Below are 17,893 nucleotides of genomic sequence, written 5' to 3'. Positions count from 1 at the left end.
CCCCCCCTCACAGCTCCTCCCCCCCCCCCTCACAGCTCCTCCCCCTCGCAGCGGCTCACCCCGCTCAGACCCTCCCCCTCGCAGCTCAGCCGCTCAGGCCCCCCACCCCGCTCACCCGCTCATTGCGCATTGGCAGCGCTCGCCATCTCCTGCTTCTCAATGCCGCCGGTTTCCCGTTTCCCGTAATTAAACATGGCCGACATCATCGAGCATATTACAGAAGGAGCAACAGCAGCAACATCAATGGCCTCCACGACCGACATGCTGCACTATAGTAGAAGAGGACTTGCATCCTCTTCAAAGGATAGAGCAGTACCCGCACTTGCCGCACTCCCAGTCGCAGGTACACCGGTTTCAGCTCCACTATCTCATCTTCCGCCCAGCGCAGTGCCCGCACTTGCCGCACTCCCAGTCACAGGTACACCGGTTTCAGCCCCATTATCTCATCTTCCACCCATAGCCACCTTGTACCCGCAGTTTTTTTCACCCCTCCCCTCTCAGGTCCCTTCTTCTCCTACCCCTTCTCCAACTTTAGCCTTCCCCTCCTCTCCATCCTCGGTACCCGCTTTCTCTCCCCCTCTCCAGCCTTCTCCCTCATCCCCGCTACCCACCTTACCGGTTTCCCCCCTTTCCCCCCTTTCTCCCTCTCTTTCTCCTGCCATGCCTTGCACTGTTTGTCCTTGCCAACACATCCTACCAGAGCTTCAGCACTTTCTGACCCACCTCCGAGATGCCCTTCAGATGCTTCACAGGAAGGACGAGACCATTGCTCTACTCACAGCTCAGGTTGCATCTCTTACTGATCGAGTGACACAGCAGGACCGGGAGATCTTGTCTATTAGAACAGATATTCAGGTCTTACAGGCGACTCATAGGACTCTTGCTGGAGAGATTCATGGACACACAGAGCGAGTGCAACAGATCGAGACTCGCGTTCAGCACATAGACACATCTCCCACTACAGCAGTAGCAGCGGTTGAGGAGCGTTTGACCTCCCTTCAGACAGAGGTCCAGAGAGCCACAGAGTGGGTGGATGTCGTCCGCCGTCAGCCATCACAGCCTCAGAGATCGACTGTATCAGCTACATTGGCCGAGTCACAGCAGAGGGCCACAAAGGCCCTCAACATTCGCATTCGTGGTATCTTGCCCTCGGAGACAGAGTCCACGATGACACAGGCTGTGACCTTTGTCTCTCAGACATTGGGAGTACAGGATCATGGCATAGTAGGAGCATATAGAGTCAGGAGAGATCGTACTAGAGAGCAGCCCCTCATTATCAGATTCAGAGATGCCCAGGCACGTCTAGCTGCCCTCAGGAGGAGAGGGACACTCAGAGACCACCCACAGATTTCCATGGACGAGGATCTGACTCAGATACAGGTTGAGGAGCGCAAGGCGCTCATGCCTCAGAGAGACGCAGCCCGAGCTCAGGGCAAGTGGGCAGTGATCAGGGATGGCAGACTCATCACAGGCACCTTGAGGCGTGCTCCCACAGTGCCTAGGGATGACAGACCAGCAGATATGGCCCCACCTCCACCTCCTGCTCCGACCGCCTGACGGGACAGGGCTCATGGGACACACCACCTGTCAGATAGTCTACGCATCGCTGTATGGAACTGCAATGGTTCTTTTACAGCACAGCCAGGCAATCTACGGGGGGCTTTCTTTGGGAGAGATATCATCTTTTTCACAGAGACACACGAGAGTCCAGAGAGACCTTTGCCACGAGTGACAGGATATACATGGAGATCTGCCTTCAGACAGCACACTCGAACATTTGGAGTGAGAGGATCTGGAGGAGTGGCCATTTTGGAGCTGCGATGTATGCAGCTCCTTTCTGGGCAGGAGACCTCGGCGCTGCAAATTGGAGACGAGTAGAGAGGTTACAGATCATCATGTTCTCTCGGCTCATTAGGGCCAAGGCTACAGTTCCGCACGAGATCATGCTAGCAGAGTTTGGAGCTACTCCCCTTGCATTGGATGCAGCGTTTCAGTCGGTCATGTATCTGCACAGGGTCAGGGAGTTTGGAGACTCAGCAGCAGGCAGAGCTCGGTTGCCATGGTTAGCACTTGCATCTTCTATGGAGTTGGCACGATCAGGGACCCGATACTGCTGGTACTTCAGACTCACTAGATGGCTCACATCCCTTCGACTAGACATGGATAGACTGCCTCCGTTCCGATACAGCATAGATGCCCCTCATCTCGAGTTGACTCGCCACGAGCTTAGCCAGGTCACGAGAGCAGACTTGCTGCAGCTTCATACGTATCGCACGTGGATTTATCCCACGCAGCTTCCGATGAAGATGGCCACATATCGTGACCACTTCCTTCGGATCTCAGAGGATGGATTTGTCATCCCACCAGGCTATACAGGTACCCACATGTCCCACTCACTGAGGATTGCCCTTGGCCAGCTTAGAGTCTCTTCGCATCAGCTCGAGATAGAGGCTGGTAGGATGCGACGCATGGAGGATGGACAGCGACCAGGCCGAGAGACCAGGATCTGCCCTTGTTGCACCATGGGAGAGGTGGAGTCAGAGGAGCACTTCATTTGCAGATGCCCGCTATATTATGAGATCAGAGGTAGATTCCACTGTCTCTTCACGGATGGCTTTGGACCTCTCTCACGAGTGATGGACTACGAGGATCAGCATTGCCTAGCCCTTTATGTCAGGGAGGCCACTATGCTTCGGCGAGACTACCTCAGAGAGCACAGACCGGAGCGTGATAGAGCCCAGCCTCATAGAGCTCAGGCACACGCCATACCAGAGGACAGAGACCAGGAGGAGCACGAGGACGGCAGAGCCCACACAGGACACATGCCTCCACCATGTGGATGTACATATGAGATGGTTTGTAGACGCCGCAGGATCTTGTTACATAGGGGACGTACTCGCCGCTTCATCTCCAGACGATCCAGGATGATGGCAGCATTTCGGAGGAGACTCACTCATGGAGATCTCGCCCCACCAGCCGCTCACCTCACCTTTGCCCAGATTTGTACTCTCATAGCAGGAGGCAGAGTCGATGGACAGGATTTCCAGTATTATTTTGGTTCTCAGACTCCGTGACACCTGGACTTGTATCTTTGCATTGGCATATTGTGCTCATCCCCCCCATTTTGCACCCGGGGGCGGTTTCCTTACATCTAGTTTACTCTGTATTTAGGCTCAGATTTGACATTATGTACTTTCACTTGCATTATATTGCGTAGCACTTAGATGATATTCGACGATGCCTCTTCTTTGGGGCACGTTGATTTTGTGCTATCTTGTATGCAGAGTTCTTGATGTCCCATGGGCCCATTTTGGCCTCTAGTGGTGGCCTCTAGTGGACAATAATACACTTTCTTTCTTTCTTTCTTTCTCCCTCTCTCTCTCTCTCTCTCTCTCTCTCTCTCTCTCTCTCTTTTCTCTCCCTTTCTCTCTCTACTCCCTCTCTCTTCTCTTCTCTCTCTAGAGAGCATCCCCTCATTATCAGATTCAGAGATGCCCAGGCACGTCTAGCTGCCCTCAGGAGGAGAGGGACACTCAGAGACCACCCACAGATTTCCATGGAGGAAGATCTGACTCAGATACAGGTTGAGGAGCGCAAGGCGCTCATGCCTCAGAGAGATGCAGCCCGAGCTCAGGGCAAGTGGGCAGTGATCAGGGATGGCAGACTCATCACAGGCACTTTGAGGCGTGCTCCCACAGTGCTTAGAGATGACAGACCAGCAGATATAGCCCCATCTCCACCTCCTGCTATGACCGCTTGATGGGACAGGGCCCATGGGACACACCACCCGTCAGATAGTCTACGCATCGCTGTATGGAACTGCAATGGTTCTTTTACAGCACAGCCAGGCAATCTACGGGGGGCATTCTTTGGGAGAGATATCATCTTTTTCACGGAGACACACGAGAGTCTAGAGAGACCTTTGCCACGAGTGACAGGGTGTACATGGAGATCTGCCTTCAGGCAGCACACTCGAACATTTGGAGTGAGAGGATCTGGAGGAGTGGCCATTTTGTACAGAGAGCATCTCGATCGGATCATCACAGTGGAGAGAGCGGATTCACATGCCCGGTTCTTGTGGGTACGCATCTGCCGCAGAGCCTCTCAGCGAGATCTTTTTATTGCAGTTTGCTACTTCCCCCCGGCGCAGTCGATCTATTCTTCCACTGGACCAGGCCAGTCCATATTTGAGGATCTCTCAAGAGACATTGCAGATTTTTCACATCGCGGAGAAGTCATCCTTTTAGGAGACTTCAACGCGAGGACCTCAGACACAGACAGGCCCTCACTTATGACTTCTGAGGATCCGGTCATACTCCCAGCATTTCACGATGATAGCCTCTGTCGGACTTCATCAGACTGCACAGTACAGCCCACAGATCAGGGACGTCAGTTACTGGAGCTCCTCACCTCGCACAGTATGGTCATTTATAACGGCTTGTCCAGGTGGCCACAGTCTTCCATGCCTACATTCTCTTCTACTTCTGGGCGTGGTACTAGCGTGATTGACTACATCATAGGTCCCTCGACTCTAGTCCCTTCCATCCATAGCCTTACTGTTAGCCCCTTCATGCCCTCTGCCGACCATGCACTCATCCACTTTACTTTGACTAATGTCTCCCATGACCCACCCCCCCCTCGTTATCATGACCGCCAACCCTATTACGAGGTTCATTTCGACCACCAGTTCGATGATGTATATAGCCAGAACCTCAGCCGCCTACTCCGTCCTCATCTATTAGATGCTCTACCATCCACGCAGGACCGGTGGGAACTTGTACATACTTCACTCGTTTCTGCCGCTCACATGTCGTTCCCTGCCACATGTCATTCGTCTAGTCCCCCACCGGTTGGTCTTGTTCCTTGCAACGGTTGGTATGACGAGGAGTGTAAGGAACTCTGCAGGAAACTTCACCTTGAGACCAAGGAGAAGTCTCCCCTCCTTGCCGAAACCAAGAGAGACTACAAGTGGTTGGTTAGGCGCAAGAAACGCCAATTTCTAGCCCGGAATGAGGAGGAGCTGAGAAGCTTGCTTTTCAGCTGTGACTCCAAGGAATTCTGGAGAAAATTCCTCCGCTCGAAGTCTCAGAGCCCCCTCACAGATCCACGTGTCTGGTCTGCATACACTTCAGCTCTATACGATGTTCCAGATCAGCCAGCCATCGATTTATCCCATTCCCCTAGGCCAGCTTCATCTAGTCTCTTCACACCAGAGAGTGTCCGTGCAGCAGTCCACCGATTGAAGAACGGGAGAGCTAAGGATCATGATGGATTGCAAGCGGAGTATGTAATCCATGGGATTGATGCCTTAGATTTTGTTCTTTCCCGTCTCTTCAATGAGTCTGTTTGTACAGGCCTACCACAGTCCTGGTTAGGCAATACCATAGTACCTATCCACAAGTCGGGGGACCCTATGGAGCCGTCGAATCACAGGACCATCATGATTGGCCACGTTATGGCCAAGATCTATGCATCAGTTTTGGAAAGCTGTATAAATGACCATGCCGAGATGACAGGACTCAGAGCCAGAGGGCAGGCTGGATTTCGCAGGGATCATTCGACACTTGACCACATCCTCACACTCAGGGCACTGGTAGAGGAGGCGAAGTCACGAAGGCAACGGCTTTATTGTTGCTTCGTGGACTTCAGGAAGGCATTTGACACAGTTCCGCGATTCAGATTGTTTCAGAGGATTTGCCAGATGGGCTTCAGTGGAGAGATACAGTGGGCTATCATGGCTTTGTATGAGAGGGTCACTGGTCGGGTTCGGACATGTGAGGGGCTCTCAGAGGAGGTATGCAGCACGATTGGGGTGAAGCAGGGTTGCCCGCTCTCTCCTACTCTCTTTGGATTATATATTGATGAGCTAGAGATGTTTATACAGATGACAGGCGGTGTGGGCTCTACTCTCTCAGGATCCTCCATTCCTATCCTCCTGTATGCGGACGATGTGGTTCTCATTTCCTCTACTGCTCAGGGCCTCCAGGCACATATTGAGGCACTCCACAGGTTTTGTCAGGACAGGGGGTTGACCGTAAACCTTGGCAAGACCAAGGTTATGGTTTTCAACACCTCTGATCGTATTTACAGCACGGATGAGTTTTGCTTCCCATATGACGGACAGCCCATTGAGCTTGTTAGAGAGTACACTTATTTGGGGGCAGTTTTCAGGGGACCGGTTTTCACCATGACATATGCAGCACGAGATAGGATTAGTAAAGGGTATGCTTCGTTGGCTCATCTTGAGCGTCAGTGTTTTCAGTCCCACTTTTAGCATCCCGATACGATATCCTTGCTTTTTGATACATTGGTGAGACCAGCTGCGATGTATGCAGCTCCTTTCTGGGTAGGAGACCTCGGCGCTGCAGATTGGAGACGAGTAGAGAGGTTACAGATCATCATGTTCTCTCGGCTCATTAGGGCCAAGGCTACAGTTCCGCACGAGATCATGCTAGCAGAGTTTGGAGCTACTCCCCTTGCATTGGATGCAGCGTTTCAGTCGGTCATGTATTTGCATAGGGTTAGGGAGTTTGGAGACTCAGTAGCAGGCAGAGCTCGGTTGCCATGGTTAGCACTTGCATCTTCTATGGAGTTGGCACGATCTGGGGCCCGATACTGCTGGTACTTCAGACTCACTAGGTGGCTCACGTCTCTTGGACTAGACATGGATAGACTGCCTCCCTTCCGATACAGCATAGATGCCCCTCATCTCGAGTTGACTCGCCACGAGCTTAGCCAGGTCACGAGAGCAGACTTGCTGCAGCTTCATACGTATCGCACTTGGATTTATCCCACGCAGCTTCCGACGAAGATGGCCACATATCGTGACCACTTCCTTCGGATCTCAGAGGATGGATTTGTCATTCCACCAGGCTATACAGGTATCCACATGTCCCACTCACTGAGGATTGCCCTTGGCCAGCTTAGAGTCTCTTCGCATCAGCTCGAGATAGAGGCTGGTAGGATGCGACGCATGGAGGATGGACGGCGACCAGGCCAAGAGACCAGGATCTGCCCTTGTTGCACCATGGGAGAGGTGGAGTCAGAGGAGCACTTCATTTGTAGATGCCCGCTATATTATGAGCTCAGAGGTAGATTCCACTGTCTCTTCACGGATGGCTTTGGACCTCTCTCACGAGTGATGGACTACGAGGATCAGCATTGCCTAGATCTTTATGTCAGGGAGGCCACTATGCTTCGACGAGACTACCTCAGAGACCATCAGCACAGACCGGAGCGTGATAGAGCCCAGCCTGATAGAGCTCAGGCACACGCTATACCAGAGGACAGAGACCAGGAGGAGCACGAGGAGGTCAGAGCTCACACAGGACACATGCCTCCACCCTGTGGATGTACATATGAGATGGTTTGTAGACGCCGTAGGATCTTGTTACATAGGGGACGTACTCGTCGCTTCATCTCCAGACGCTCCAGGATGATGGCAGCTTTTCGGAGGAGACTTACTCATGGAGATCTCGCCCCACCAGCTGCTCACCTCACCTTTGCTCAGATTTGTACTCTCATAGCAGGAGGCAGAGTCGATGGACAGGATTTCCAGTATTATTTTGGTTCTCAGACTCCGTGCCACCTGGACTTGTATCTTTGCATTGGCATATTGTACTCATCCCCCCATTTTGCACCCAGGGGCGGTTTCCTTGCATCTAGTTTACTTTGTATTTAGGCTCAGATTTGACATTATGTACTTTCACTTGCATTGTATTGCGTAGCACTTAGATGATATTCGACGATGCCTCTTCTTTGTGGCACGTTGATTTTGTGCTATCTTGTATGCAGAGTTCTTGATGTCGCATGGGCCCATTTTGGCCTTTAGTGGACAATAATACACTTTCTTTTCTTTCTTTCTTTCTTTCTCTCTCTCTCTCTCTCTCTCAGTGTTGTGTGCTCTCTCTCAGCCCGCTCAGCCTCAGCCCGCCACTCACCCGCTCAGCCTCAGCCCGCCACTCACCCGCTCAGCCCCTTTCCCTCCGCCTCAGCCTCTCTCGCAGCAACAGCTCCCTCTCCTGCTCAGTCGCAACAGCTCCCTCCTGCTCAGCCCCGCCAACAGAAAACTTGTTAGGTCTCTCTCTCTCTCTCTCTCTCTCTCACAGCCCGCTCAGCCTCAGCCCGCCACTCACCCGCTCAGCCTCAGCCCGCCACTCACCCGCTCAGCCCCTTTCCCTCCGCCTCAGCCTCTCTCACAGCAACAGCTCCCTCCTGCTCAGTCGCAACAGCTCCCTCCTGTTCAGCCCCGCCAACCCTCCCTGCGCAAGCTGCTCCTCTCTCGCCTCCTGCCTGTTGCTCCTGCTCAGCCCCGCAACCTCCCTGTGCAAGCCAGTAGCTCAGCTCCCTGTTGCTCCTGCTCAGCCCCGCAACCTCCCTGTGCAAGCCAGCAGCTCAGCTCCCTGCGGAAGCCTCTGTTGGAAGGGAAGGGGGTTTAAGGAAAGTCTTAAACTTCTCTCTCCCCCCCCCCCCCCGTGCGAATAGACTTACACCATGGCCCTTAGAGGCAGTTTTGAGCAGAGAATTCAGCACTTCCAGGAGTAAGGAGATGCCACAAACAAGGAGCTCCACCATGGCCCTCCAAGGAGCAAAAGTAGAGAAAGATAAAAGCATAGGCAGCAGTACAAGAGCCGAAGAGGCAAGTTCTTCTTTACCCTTAACATCTCCTTCCCCACCACCTCCAACGACCTCCCTTGCCTCCACCCCAACCCTTTCTTACCCATCTACTTTACTCAATCCTCCTGTGGCTCCGACCCCATCTCCTTTACTTCCATCTCCCCCATCACTTCCGGTTACCTCCCTTGCCTCAATCCCAACCCTTTCCTACCCACCTCCTCTACTCAATCCTCCTCCTCTCCCTCCTTCAGTCTCACCTCCTCCTCTTGCTCCCGTTCATTCCTCCCTAGCCCTTTCCCTTGCTTATTCCTCCCCTCTCCTAGTCCCTACCCATCCTCTTCCTTCCTCTTCCTCCCCTCCCCTAGTCCCTATCCATCCTCTTCCTTCCTCTTCCTCCCCTTCCCTATTCCCTACCCAGCCTCCTCCCTCCTCTTCTTCCCCTCCCCTAGTCCCTACCCAGCTTCTTCCCACCTCTCCCCACCGACCCTCCCTTTCAGCCCCTTCCTCCCCTAGTGCACGCTCTTCTTCGGTCCCTGACTCCCTACTTCCTTCTACCGGATCTCTCTCTTCAGGACCTCCATTTTCTGCACCCCTCCTTTACTCACCTTCTTACCCTCTTACCCCCTCATCCTTGTACCCCCTCTCCCCTTCACCCTCCACAGCGGAAGCAGTCCTGGCAGATAATCTGCGATTGAGAGATTTAGTTATGCAGTGCATGGAGACTTGCAGACTTCAGGGCGTTGCGATTCAGTCTCTCACAGCACAGATACACACACTGACTGATCAGCTATCGACAGTTGAGAGTCATAGATCTGATCAGGACTCCCATATTCGCCAGCTTCATACCAGAGATATTGATCGGGATATCCAGTTACGGACACATGCTGAGCGCATAGTGCAGCTGGAGACACGCATTGAGGAGCATGTTGTGGCATGCGATGATCGCCTCCAGCAGCTGCATGTAGCTCCTCCAGCTAGTGCAGCAGTTGAGGAGAGGTTGGCCACACTGCAGACAGAGGTACAGAAGACCTCAGAGTGGGTGGACGTTGTGCGTAGAGCCCCACAGGCCCAGCAGACCACAGTCTCTGAGACTATTGCCGAGAGTCAGCGGCGAGCTCAGAAGGCCCTCAACATCCGCATCCGCGGAGTTGAGCGATCAGATACGAGATCAGCCATGGATCAGGCGACAGATTTCATATCTGGGACACTCGGAGTTCAGGATCATGGCATAGTAGCTGCATATCGAGTGGGCCGGGATCCAGCACGGCACCAGCCACTTATCATCAGATTCAGAGATGCTGAGGCCCGTCTCGCAGCATTACGAAGGAGATCCAGATTGAGGGACCATCCACAGATTCACATGGATGAGGACCTTACAGCTCTTCAGTGGGAGGAGCATAGACGTCTCATTGCACAGAGGGATGTTGCCCGTCGTGAGGGCAAGTGGGCCGTGATCAGAGAGGGCAGACTTTTGATAGGAGCTATGCGATCTAAACCGGCTGGAGCCCACAGTTGACGACACGAGGCCTATGGGACACGTAGTCTGCCAGATAGCTTGAGTTTCGCAGTTTGGAACTGTAATGGTTCCCTCACAGCTCAGCCTGGCAACTTACGAGAGGCCTTTTTTGATCAGGACATCGTCTTCTTTACAGAGACCCATGAGAGCCCAGAGAGAGGCTTGCCGCAGGTGACAGGGTATGCCTGGGAGTCTGTCTTTCGACAGCAGACTAGACGATCAGGAGGAGTCAGAGGATCTGGCGGTGTGGCAGTTCTTTATAGAGAGCATCTCAGATCGATACTCACAGTCATGAGCAGAGACCATCGGGCCAGATATCTTTGGGTACGGATCAGGAGACCCCCCCTGAGAGACTTGTTTATTGCAGTATGCTACTTTCCCCCGAGACAGTCTCGTTATGCCTCAGATGGACCAGGACAATCACCTTTTGAGGATTTGTTAGCCGATGTATTGGAGTACTCACGCCGCGGAGAGGTCATCCTTTTAGGAGACTTCAACGCGAGGACATCAGACAGACAGGCAGAGATTTTGGACTTTGCTGAGGATCCAGTCTTAGTTCCAGCTGCCCCAGATGAGAGTTTTCCACGCTTATCTTCAGATAGAGGGGTAGAGGTGACAGATCAGGGACATCGCCTATTGGAGCTTCTCTCATCGCACGGCATGGTCATTTATAATGGACTTCGACAGTGGCCGCATTCATCCACAGCCACATGTTTTCCCTTCGCGGGTGGTGGCACGAGCGTCATTGATTACATAACCTCACAGTCGACCCTTTTATGCCTTCAGCCAATCATGCACGTCTGCACTTTATTCTTACCCAGATTCCTCATGCCCCCCCTTCTAGACATCATGAGCGTCAGCCATACTATGAGGTTCATTTTGACCACCAGTTTGATGATATTTATAGCCAGCACCTGAGTGGTCTTCTCCGTCCGCACCTTCTCGATGCCCTACCCTCCACACAGGATCGGTGGGACCTTGTACATACCTCCATCATCTCAGCAGCCCACAAGTCCTTCCCCGTCACTTGCCACACATCCAGTCCTCCACCAGTCGGTCTTGTGCCTTGTAATGGATGGTATAATGAGGAGTGTAAAGAACTCCGCAGGAAGCTTCGCCTTGAGACACAGGAGAAGTCTCCCCTCCTCATTGAGACCAAGAAGAGTTACAAGCGTTTGGTGCGATGCAAAAAGTGCCAATTTCTAGCCCAAAATGAGGAGGAGCTGAGAAGTTTACTTTTCAGCTGTGATTCCAAGGAATTCTGGAAGAAATTCCTTCGCTTGAAATCTCAAACTCCTCTTACAGACCCGCAGGTTTGGCTTGCCTATACTTCCACTTTATATGATATTCCAGACCAGCCACAGATCGACTTATCCCATGTGCCTAGACCCACCTCCTCTGCCTTATTCTCATCCAATAGTGTCCGACCAGCAGCTCATCGTTTGAAGACTGGGAGAGCTAAGGACCATGATGGATTGCAAGCGGAGTATGTAATCCATGGGATTGATGCCTTAGCTACAGTCCTCTCCCGTCTTTTTAACGAGTCCATTTGTACAGGTCTTCCACCTAGTTGGCTAGAAAATACCATAGTACCCATACACAAGTCGGGGGATCCTTTGGAGGCGTCGAACTACAGGACCATTATGATTGGCCATGTCATGGCCAAGATTTATGCGACCATTCTAGAAGGACATATAAATGACCATGCCGAGGCGACAGGCATGAGAGCTAGAGGGCAGGCAGGATTTCGTGCAGAGCACTCGACTCTAGATCATATCTTCACACTCAGGGCTTTGATTGAGGAGGCGAAGTCACGTAAGCAACGGCTCTATTGTTGCTTCGTGGACTTCAGAAAGGCATTTGACACTGTGCCGCGTTTCAGACTCTTCCAGCGACTCCGTGACTTGGGATTCAATGGGGAGATTCAATGGGCGATCATGGCCTTGTATGAGAGAGTCACAAGTAGAGTCAGGACACGGGCGGGGCTGTCGGGGGAAGTACGCAGTACGATAGGGGTGAAGCAGGGGTGTCCTTTGTCTCCGACACTCTTTGGTCTCTATATCGATGAGTTAGAGATGTACATACAGACGATGGGTGGTACAGGTTCTTTACTGGCAGGATCCACGATACCGATTCTCCTCTATGCAGATGACGTGGTTCTTATTTCTTCCTCCCAGCAGGGTTTACAGGCACATCTCCATGCACTCCACAGCTTTTGTCAGGACAGAGGGTTGTCTGTAAACCTTGGGAAGACCAAAGTCATGGTCTTCAACACGTCATACCAGGTTTATAGGAGAGGCGAGTTCTCTTTCACATTTGATGGGCAGGAGGTGGAGCTAGTCAGGGAGTATACATATTTGGGTGCCACATTTAGAGGTCCAGTCTTCACCATGACGCATGCAGCACGAGATAGGATCAGTAGAGGGTATGCCGCCTTGGCTCTTCTCGAGAGGCAGTGTGCACAGTCACATTTTCAGCATCCCGACATGAAGTCCTTACTTTTCGATACGCTGGTGAGACTTGCAGTCATGTATGCTAGCCCCTTTTGGGCAGGAGATCTCAGCGTTGCAAATTGGAGACGAGTAGAGAGGTTACAGATCATCATGTTCTCCAGATTGATCAGAGCGAAGCCCACGGTACCGCATCAGATTACGTTCGCAGAGTTCGGAGCTACACCCCTAGCGCTAGATGCAGCATTTCAGTCAGTTACGTACTTGCATAGGATCAGGGCGCTCGGAGACTCAGCAGCAGGCAGAGCACGATTACCGTGGCTAGCACTGACATCCTCGCAGATGTTAGCGGAGAGAGGTCATACTTTTTGTTGGTACCACACACTCTCCACATGGCTCACCTCGCTGGGCTTGGATATGGATAGGCTGCCACCATTTCGATACAGCATAGATGCCCCTCACCTCCCTCTCACTCGACATGAGCTCAGTCAGGTTATCAGGGCAGATTTGTTGCAGCTATACACGTTTCGCACTTGGGTTCATCCCACGGAGCTTCCTACGAAGATGGCCACATATCGTGACCATTTTCTCAGGATTTCAGAGGATGGCTTCATCATATCCCCAGGATATATCGGCGTTCATATGTCGCACTCACTCAGGATTGCCTTGGGCCAGCTCAGGGTATCTTCCCACAGATTAGACGTTGAGGCCGGCAGGATGCGTCGTACAGCTACCGGACATAGACCCAGGCGAGAGACTAGGATATGCCCTTGTTGCACTATGGGGGAGGTGGAGACTGAGGAGTACTTTGTTTGCAGATGCCCTTTATATTATGAGATCCGTGGCAGATTTCACTGTTTATTTGGGCACGGATTTGGACCTCTCTCTCGGATTATGGAGTATGAGGATCGGTATTGCTTAGCGTTGTTCATCAGGGAGATCACCAGATACAGAGAGAGATTCCTCAGAGAGCACCGTCGCATCCCTGCCAGAGACCTAGTTATTCATGAGGAGCAGGACGAGGCGCAGGACCATGAGCACAGAGATAGCCCATCTTGCCAGAGAGCACCGATGGTTCCACCCCGAGGATGTACATATGACATGATCCGGCAGCACCGCAGGATGATCTTACACAGAGGCCGTACCCGTCGCTTTATTTCTAGACGACGGAGGATGATGGCAGATTTTCGGAGGAGATTGCTCCATGGAGACTTGGCACCGCCAGCAGCCCATTTGACACTTGCCCAGATCTTCACACTCATGGCAGGAGGCATGGTCGATGGCCATGACTTCCATCATTTCTTTGGATCACAGACCCCTTAGGGAAGACGATGTTCCTCATATTCCATATTTTACATTTTGTATCTAGGCAATTTTGGTACTCTATTTCATTTCATTTTGTATCTAGGATTTTTGTAGCCATTTTTGGCATCTTAGCGGTATTACGATGAGGCCACCTAGTTGGCGCATCGTTGATGATGTATTTTCCTTTCGGATGATTTTGTGTCCCATAGGCCATGTATGGCCTTCCGTGGACCTTTAATAAAATTTCTTTCTTTCTTTCTTTCTCTCTCTCTCTACCCCCCGGCCATCCGCTCCCTAACCTCATTCTACCTAAAGGGCTCTTTAGCCCTTCTATTAAAGTAAGGGCTTAAAAGTCCTTACTACAAAACTCTCGGCGCCCGCTCCGCCAGCCTCCGTCCCACCCTACCTCCTCCATCCGCCCGCCCCGCCCCACCCTATACCTCCTCCATCCGTGCCCCGCCCCTACCTCCTCCATCTACGATCCCCTCCCAAATCCCCTCCAGCCACCACCCCCCTCCCATCGGCCGCAGCGCGACACCCCCTACCCCCTCCCCGAAAAAAAAATTTAAAAAGAAAAATTAATTTAAATTAATTATTAAAAACATAATAATAATAATAATAAATATAAATTTAGCCCTTAGTTGTTAGTTATGGGCTTGAGGCCCTTAAGGTAGTTAGTGGAGATGGAAGGGGTGGAGGGTGGAGGGGGAGATGGGGATGGAGAAGGGGGAGGGGGAGATGGAGGAGGGGGGGGAAGGGGTGGTGGAGATGGAAGGGGTGGAGGGTGGAGAGGGAGATGGAGGAGGGAGGGGGGGAAGGGGTGGTGGAGATGGAAGGGGTGGAGGGTGGAGGGGGAGATGGAGAAGGGGGAAGGGGAGGGGGGGGGGGAGGTTGGTGGAGATGGAAGGGGTGGAGGGTGGAGGGGGAGATGGAGGAGGGGGAGGGGGAAAAAAGAAAAAAAGAAAAACTTGATGAACGGAAAATGTTGACGAAAAACGAAAAACTTTGATGGAAATCCAGAGGAAGGAAGAGATGGTCACCTGAATGCTCTCCAAGACTTTCTCGATGTAACAGGATTGTTGAGGACAATTGAATAGTGGGTGAATGGCTAGGTTATCGCTGCGAGATGGGCTCGAAGTAACTTACCGTGTGAGGATGGGAGTAGGGGTGGTGGTCGATGGAGAGGGAGGAGTGTCTTGCGTAGGGCTCGGAATGGGGGAGGGGATGGAGGCAAGATGTGAAAGAAAAAGTATAAGAGGGATGGGTGCTCTTTTATAGGGAAGGAGGGGGAGCTGTGGATTCGTCAAACACATGTGCACCTTTGAATTTGTCCATGTTTGAGTAGTCAAATACATTTGCAGCTTTGAATTTGTCCACGTTTGACTAGGGAGGTGGTTTTAATTTTTCGTTTGGGTTATGGCATTTAGAACCTTTAATCATTGATTGCCCATAACTTGTGGTGGTTGTGACAGAATGTGCTTCCGTAAAAAGAAGAAGAGGAGAAGGAGGGAGGAGGAGGAGGAGGAGGAGGAGGGAAGGAGAAGGGAGGAGGAGAAGGAGAAGGAGGAGGGAGGAGGGAGGAGGAGAAGAGGAGGAGGAGGGAGGAGGAGGAGAAGGGGGGAGGGGGAGGGGGGGGAGGAGGAGGAGGAGGAGAAGGAAGGAGAAGAGGGAGAGGATGGGTTGCAAGGTTGGAGGAGAGGGAAGGAGGAGTTGCAAGGTTAGGACATGCTTTTGGACGTGGAGTGCAAGGAAGCATGGACACTTCAAACAATTGCTTGGAATACCAAAGTAGAACTCAACACAATGCCCCAAAGAGTGTGGGCTTCATTCCATTATGGGGTATTTATACAAGTTGGAGAGCTTCTCTCTCTGCATGTAGGAATTGTGAGACATTCTCTCTCTACATGTAGAACTTGCATATAGAAGTTGCATGTAGGAGTTGCATGTAGAACTCGCATGTAGAACTTGCATGTATGAGTTGCATGTAGAACTCGCATGTAGGACTTGCATGTAGAACATGCATGTAGGAGTTGCATGTAGGAGTTGCATGTAGAACTCGCATGTAGGAGTTGCATGTAGAACTCGCATGTAGGAGTTACATGTAGGAATCGTATGTAGAACTTGCATGTAGAACATGCAAGTTGGATTTCTAAGAGGGATTATTCCTAGCCTTATGCAAGTACAAGCGGAGCTTTGCCGCTACTCTACACACACATTCTGTACTACCTAAGTCCATGTTGGCACAGAGACAACAAGGTCTGATCAACGCAAGGAATTCATCAGCATTATATGCTTTTTATTTCGGAACGATATTATGATCAATTGTCTTCATGCTAAGATTTCCAAGTAATTATATATTTCCTTTTCATATTTCAAACAAGGAGTCACTAGATTGAAACTTTGTATTATCCAAGCTTTTCTATTGGATTTGAAGTGTATAAAGAGTTACATATAGCTCAAGTGCACAAGGTCTAAAGACACATTAAAATTATGCCAAGTGGTGGGACATCTAAAATTTCAGCCTTGTGGACCCACCACGTATCAAATCCTTCTTCTTAGCCTTTGATTTGACTTGATAATCACATTCGTAGATATTATTTTGATTATATTCAGGTATATGAGCATGAATTTGCTAGAAAGATTCCCATCACATGCCAAATCTTTTCTTTTAAAATTTTGATTTGACTTTGTAGCATAAATATTTCTCGATTTTGGAACATGAAATTGTGGCTGAATGAGATTTTGACAGGTTTTTCTCTTTGATAGCATAAAAAATCATGCCTAACTGAAATTTTGTTGACTCCCATTTGAGTCCATGAAAATTCTTTGAACAATATAAACTCGCATTATATTCTGTTTATACGAACATTTGTCATGAATCCATACATATCATATATCAAATGTTATTTGGCATTGTAACAGGTATGACGTATTGAATCCAAAGTCCATAACAATGGGCAGTTGTATGGCCAGTTTGACCCTGTTTCACATGAATGGACAGATGGAATCTTAGCTAGACTGTTTAGGAATCAAGCAGCAGATCCAAGTCCTGAAAGGAAATGGCTAGTATTTGATGGTCCGGTTGATGCTATATGGATAGAAAACATGAACACAGTAAGTTGACATTTAGGGTTGTCTTCAATAATTAGGGACGCCTATTGTCCTGCATGAACAATATTATTTCATAAAAAACTTGGTTTAAATTAGAAAACAATAACAAGCTCCCTATAGATTCACAGGAAAGTCTAGGAAGGAAATGGACACTTTTCTACAAGAAATATTTACAATAGAATATATTTTTTTAGTCTCCTTCTAAAAATTATATCCTGTGTCTTCTAGCATAGTTCTTGCAACTCTTCTATCTAGTGACTATCTAGTGATGTGCTTGTTAATTCCAGGATGGACTGTCTAAAAAGGCTGAAATTCCCCCATGAAATGATTTATAATAAAAAATTAGCCAAATCCATTATCCTGTTGCATCAAAAAACTTTGTCAAGGAAACAAGAGGATTGGGGGAAAACCCTTCTCCAAACAATGGATAGATCCTTCAACGGTTGAATCGGCCTTCCACCTTTGATTGACGAATGGCGACCCATCCAGCCAATCCTTGCCCACTTTCACCGACCGTGAGAACGTGTATCTTTTCTAAAGATGAGTTGTTGCAATTACAAAAGGATATGAAACTTGAGAATTCCACCACCCTGTTCGCATGCTTCCATGGGTCACAACCTTCTAGATCACATGCCAGTGACTAGATGCTTGCAACCTTACTTTGGACCTCACCTGGCACCTCACTAATATTCCACTTTTGGACAAGGCGTATTTTGGGTAGCATTTGATTCCCCTAGATCTGCCAGCATAGTGCTCAAGGGTAATCCCTTGGTGCTCAGTTCTAGGAAGATTTTCCTAAAGCCCTTCTGTCCTGGATTCAACCCAGTTGAGAAGGGTAGGTAAACAACCTATCTTTGGCATCGAATTTCTAGGTCTGCCCAAAGGGTACCATCGG

General features: G+C 50.5%; 1 protein-coding gene across 1 annotated transcript in view; it reads left to right on the top strand.

The window, feature by feature from the left end:
- Positions 1–17,893, top strand: part of LOC147902241 (uncharacterized) — a 180,072-nt gene that overhangs the window by 138,508 nt on the left and 23,671 nt on the right. Inside the window, 1 exon segment of the mRNA XM_087374462.1 lies at positions 16,810–17,001. Within this exon segment, the coding sequence (XP_087230588.1) occupies positions 16,810–17,001 (192 nt within the window).

The sequence above is a fragment of the Dipteris shenzhenensis genome, chromosome 5, assembly GCF_047967505.1.
Source record: "Dipteris shenzhenensis isolate YYH24624 ecotype China chromosome 5, Dip_SZ_1.0, whole genome shotgun sequence".
Taxonomy (NCBI): Eukaryota; Viridiplantae; Streptophyta; class Polypodiopsida; order Gleicheniales; family Dipteridaceae; genus Dipteris; species Dipteris shenzhenensis.
This window is presented reverse-complemented; position numbering and strand designations above follow the sequence as displayed.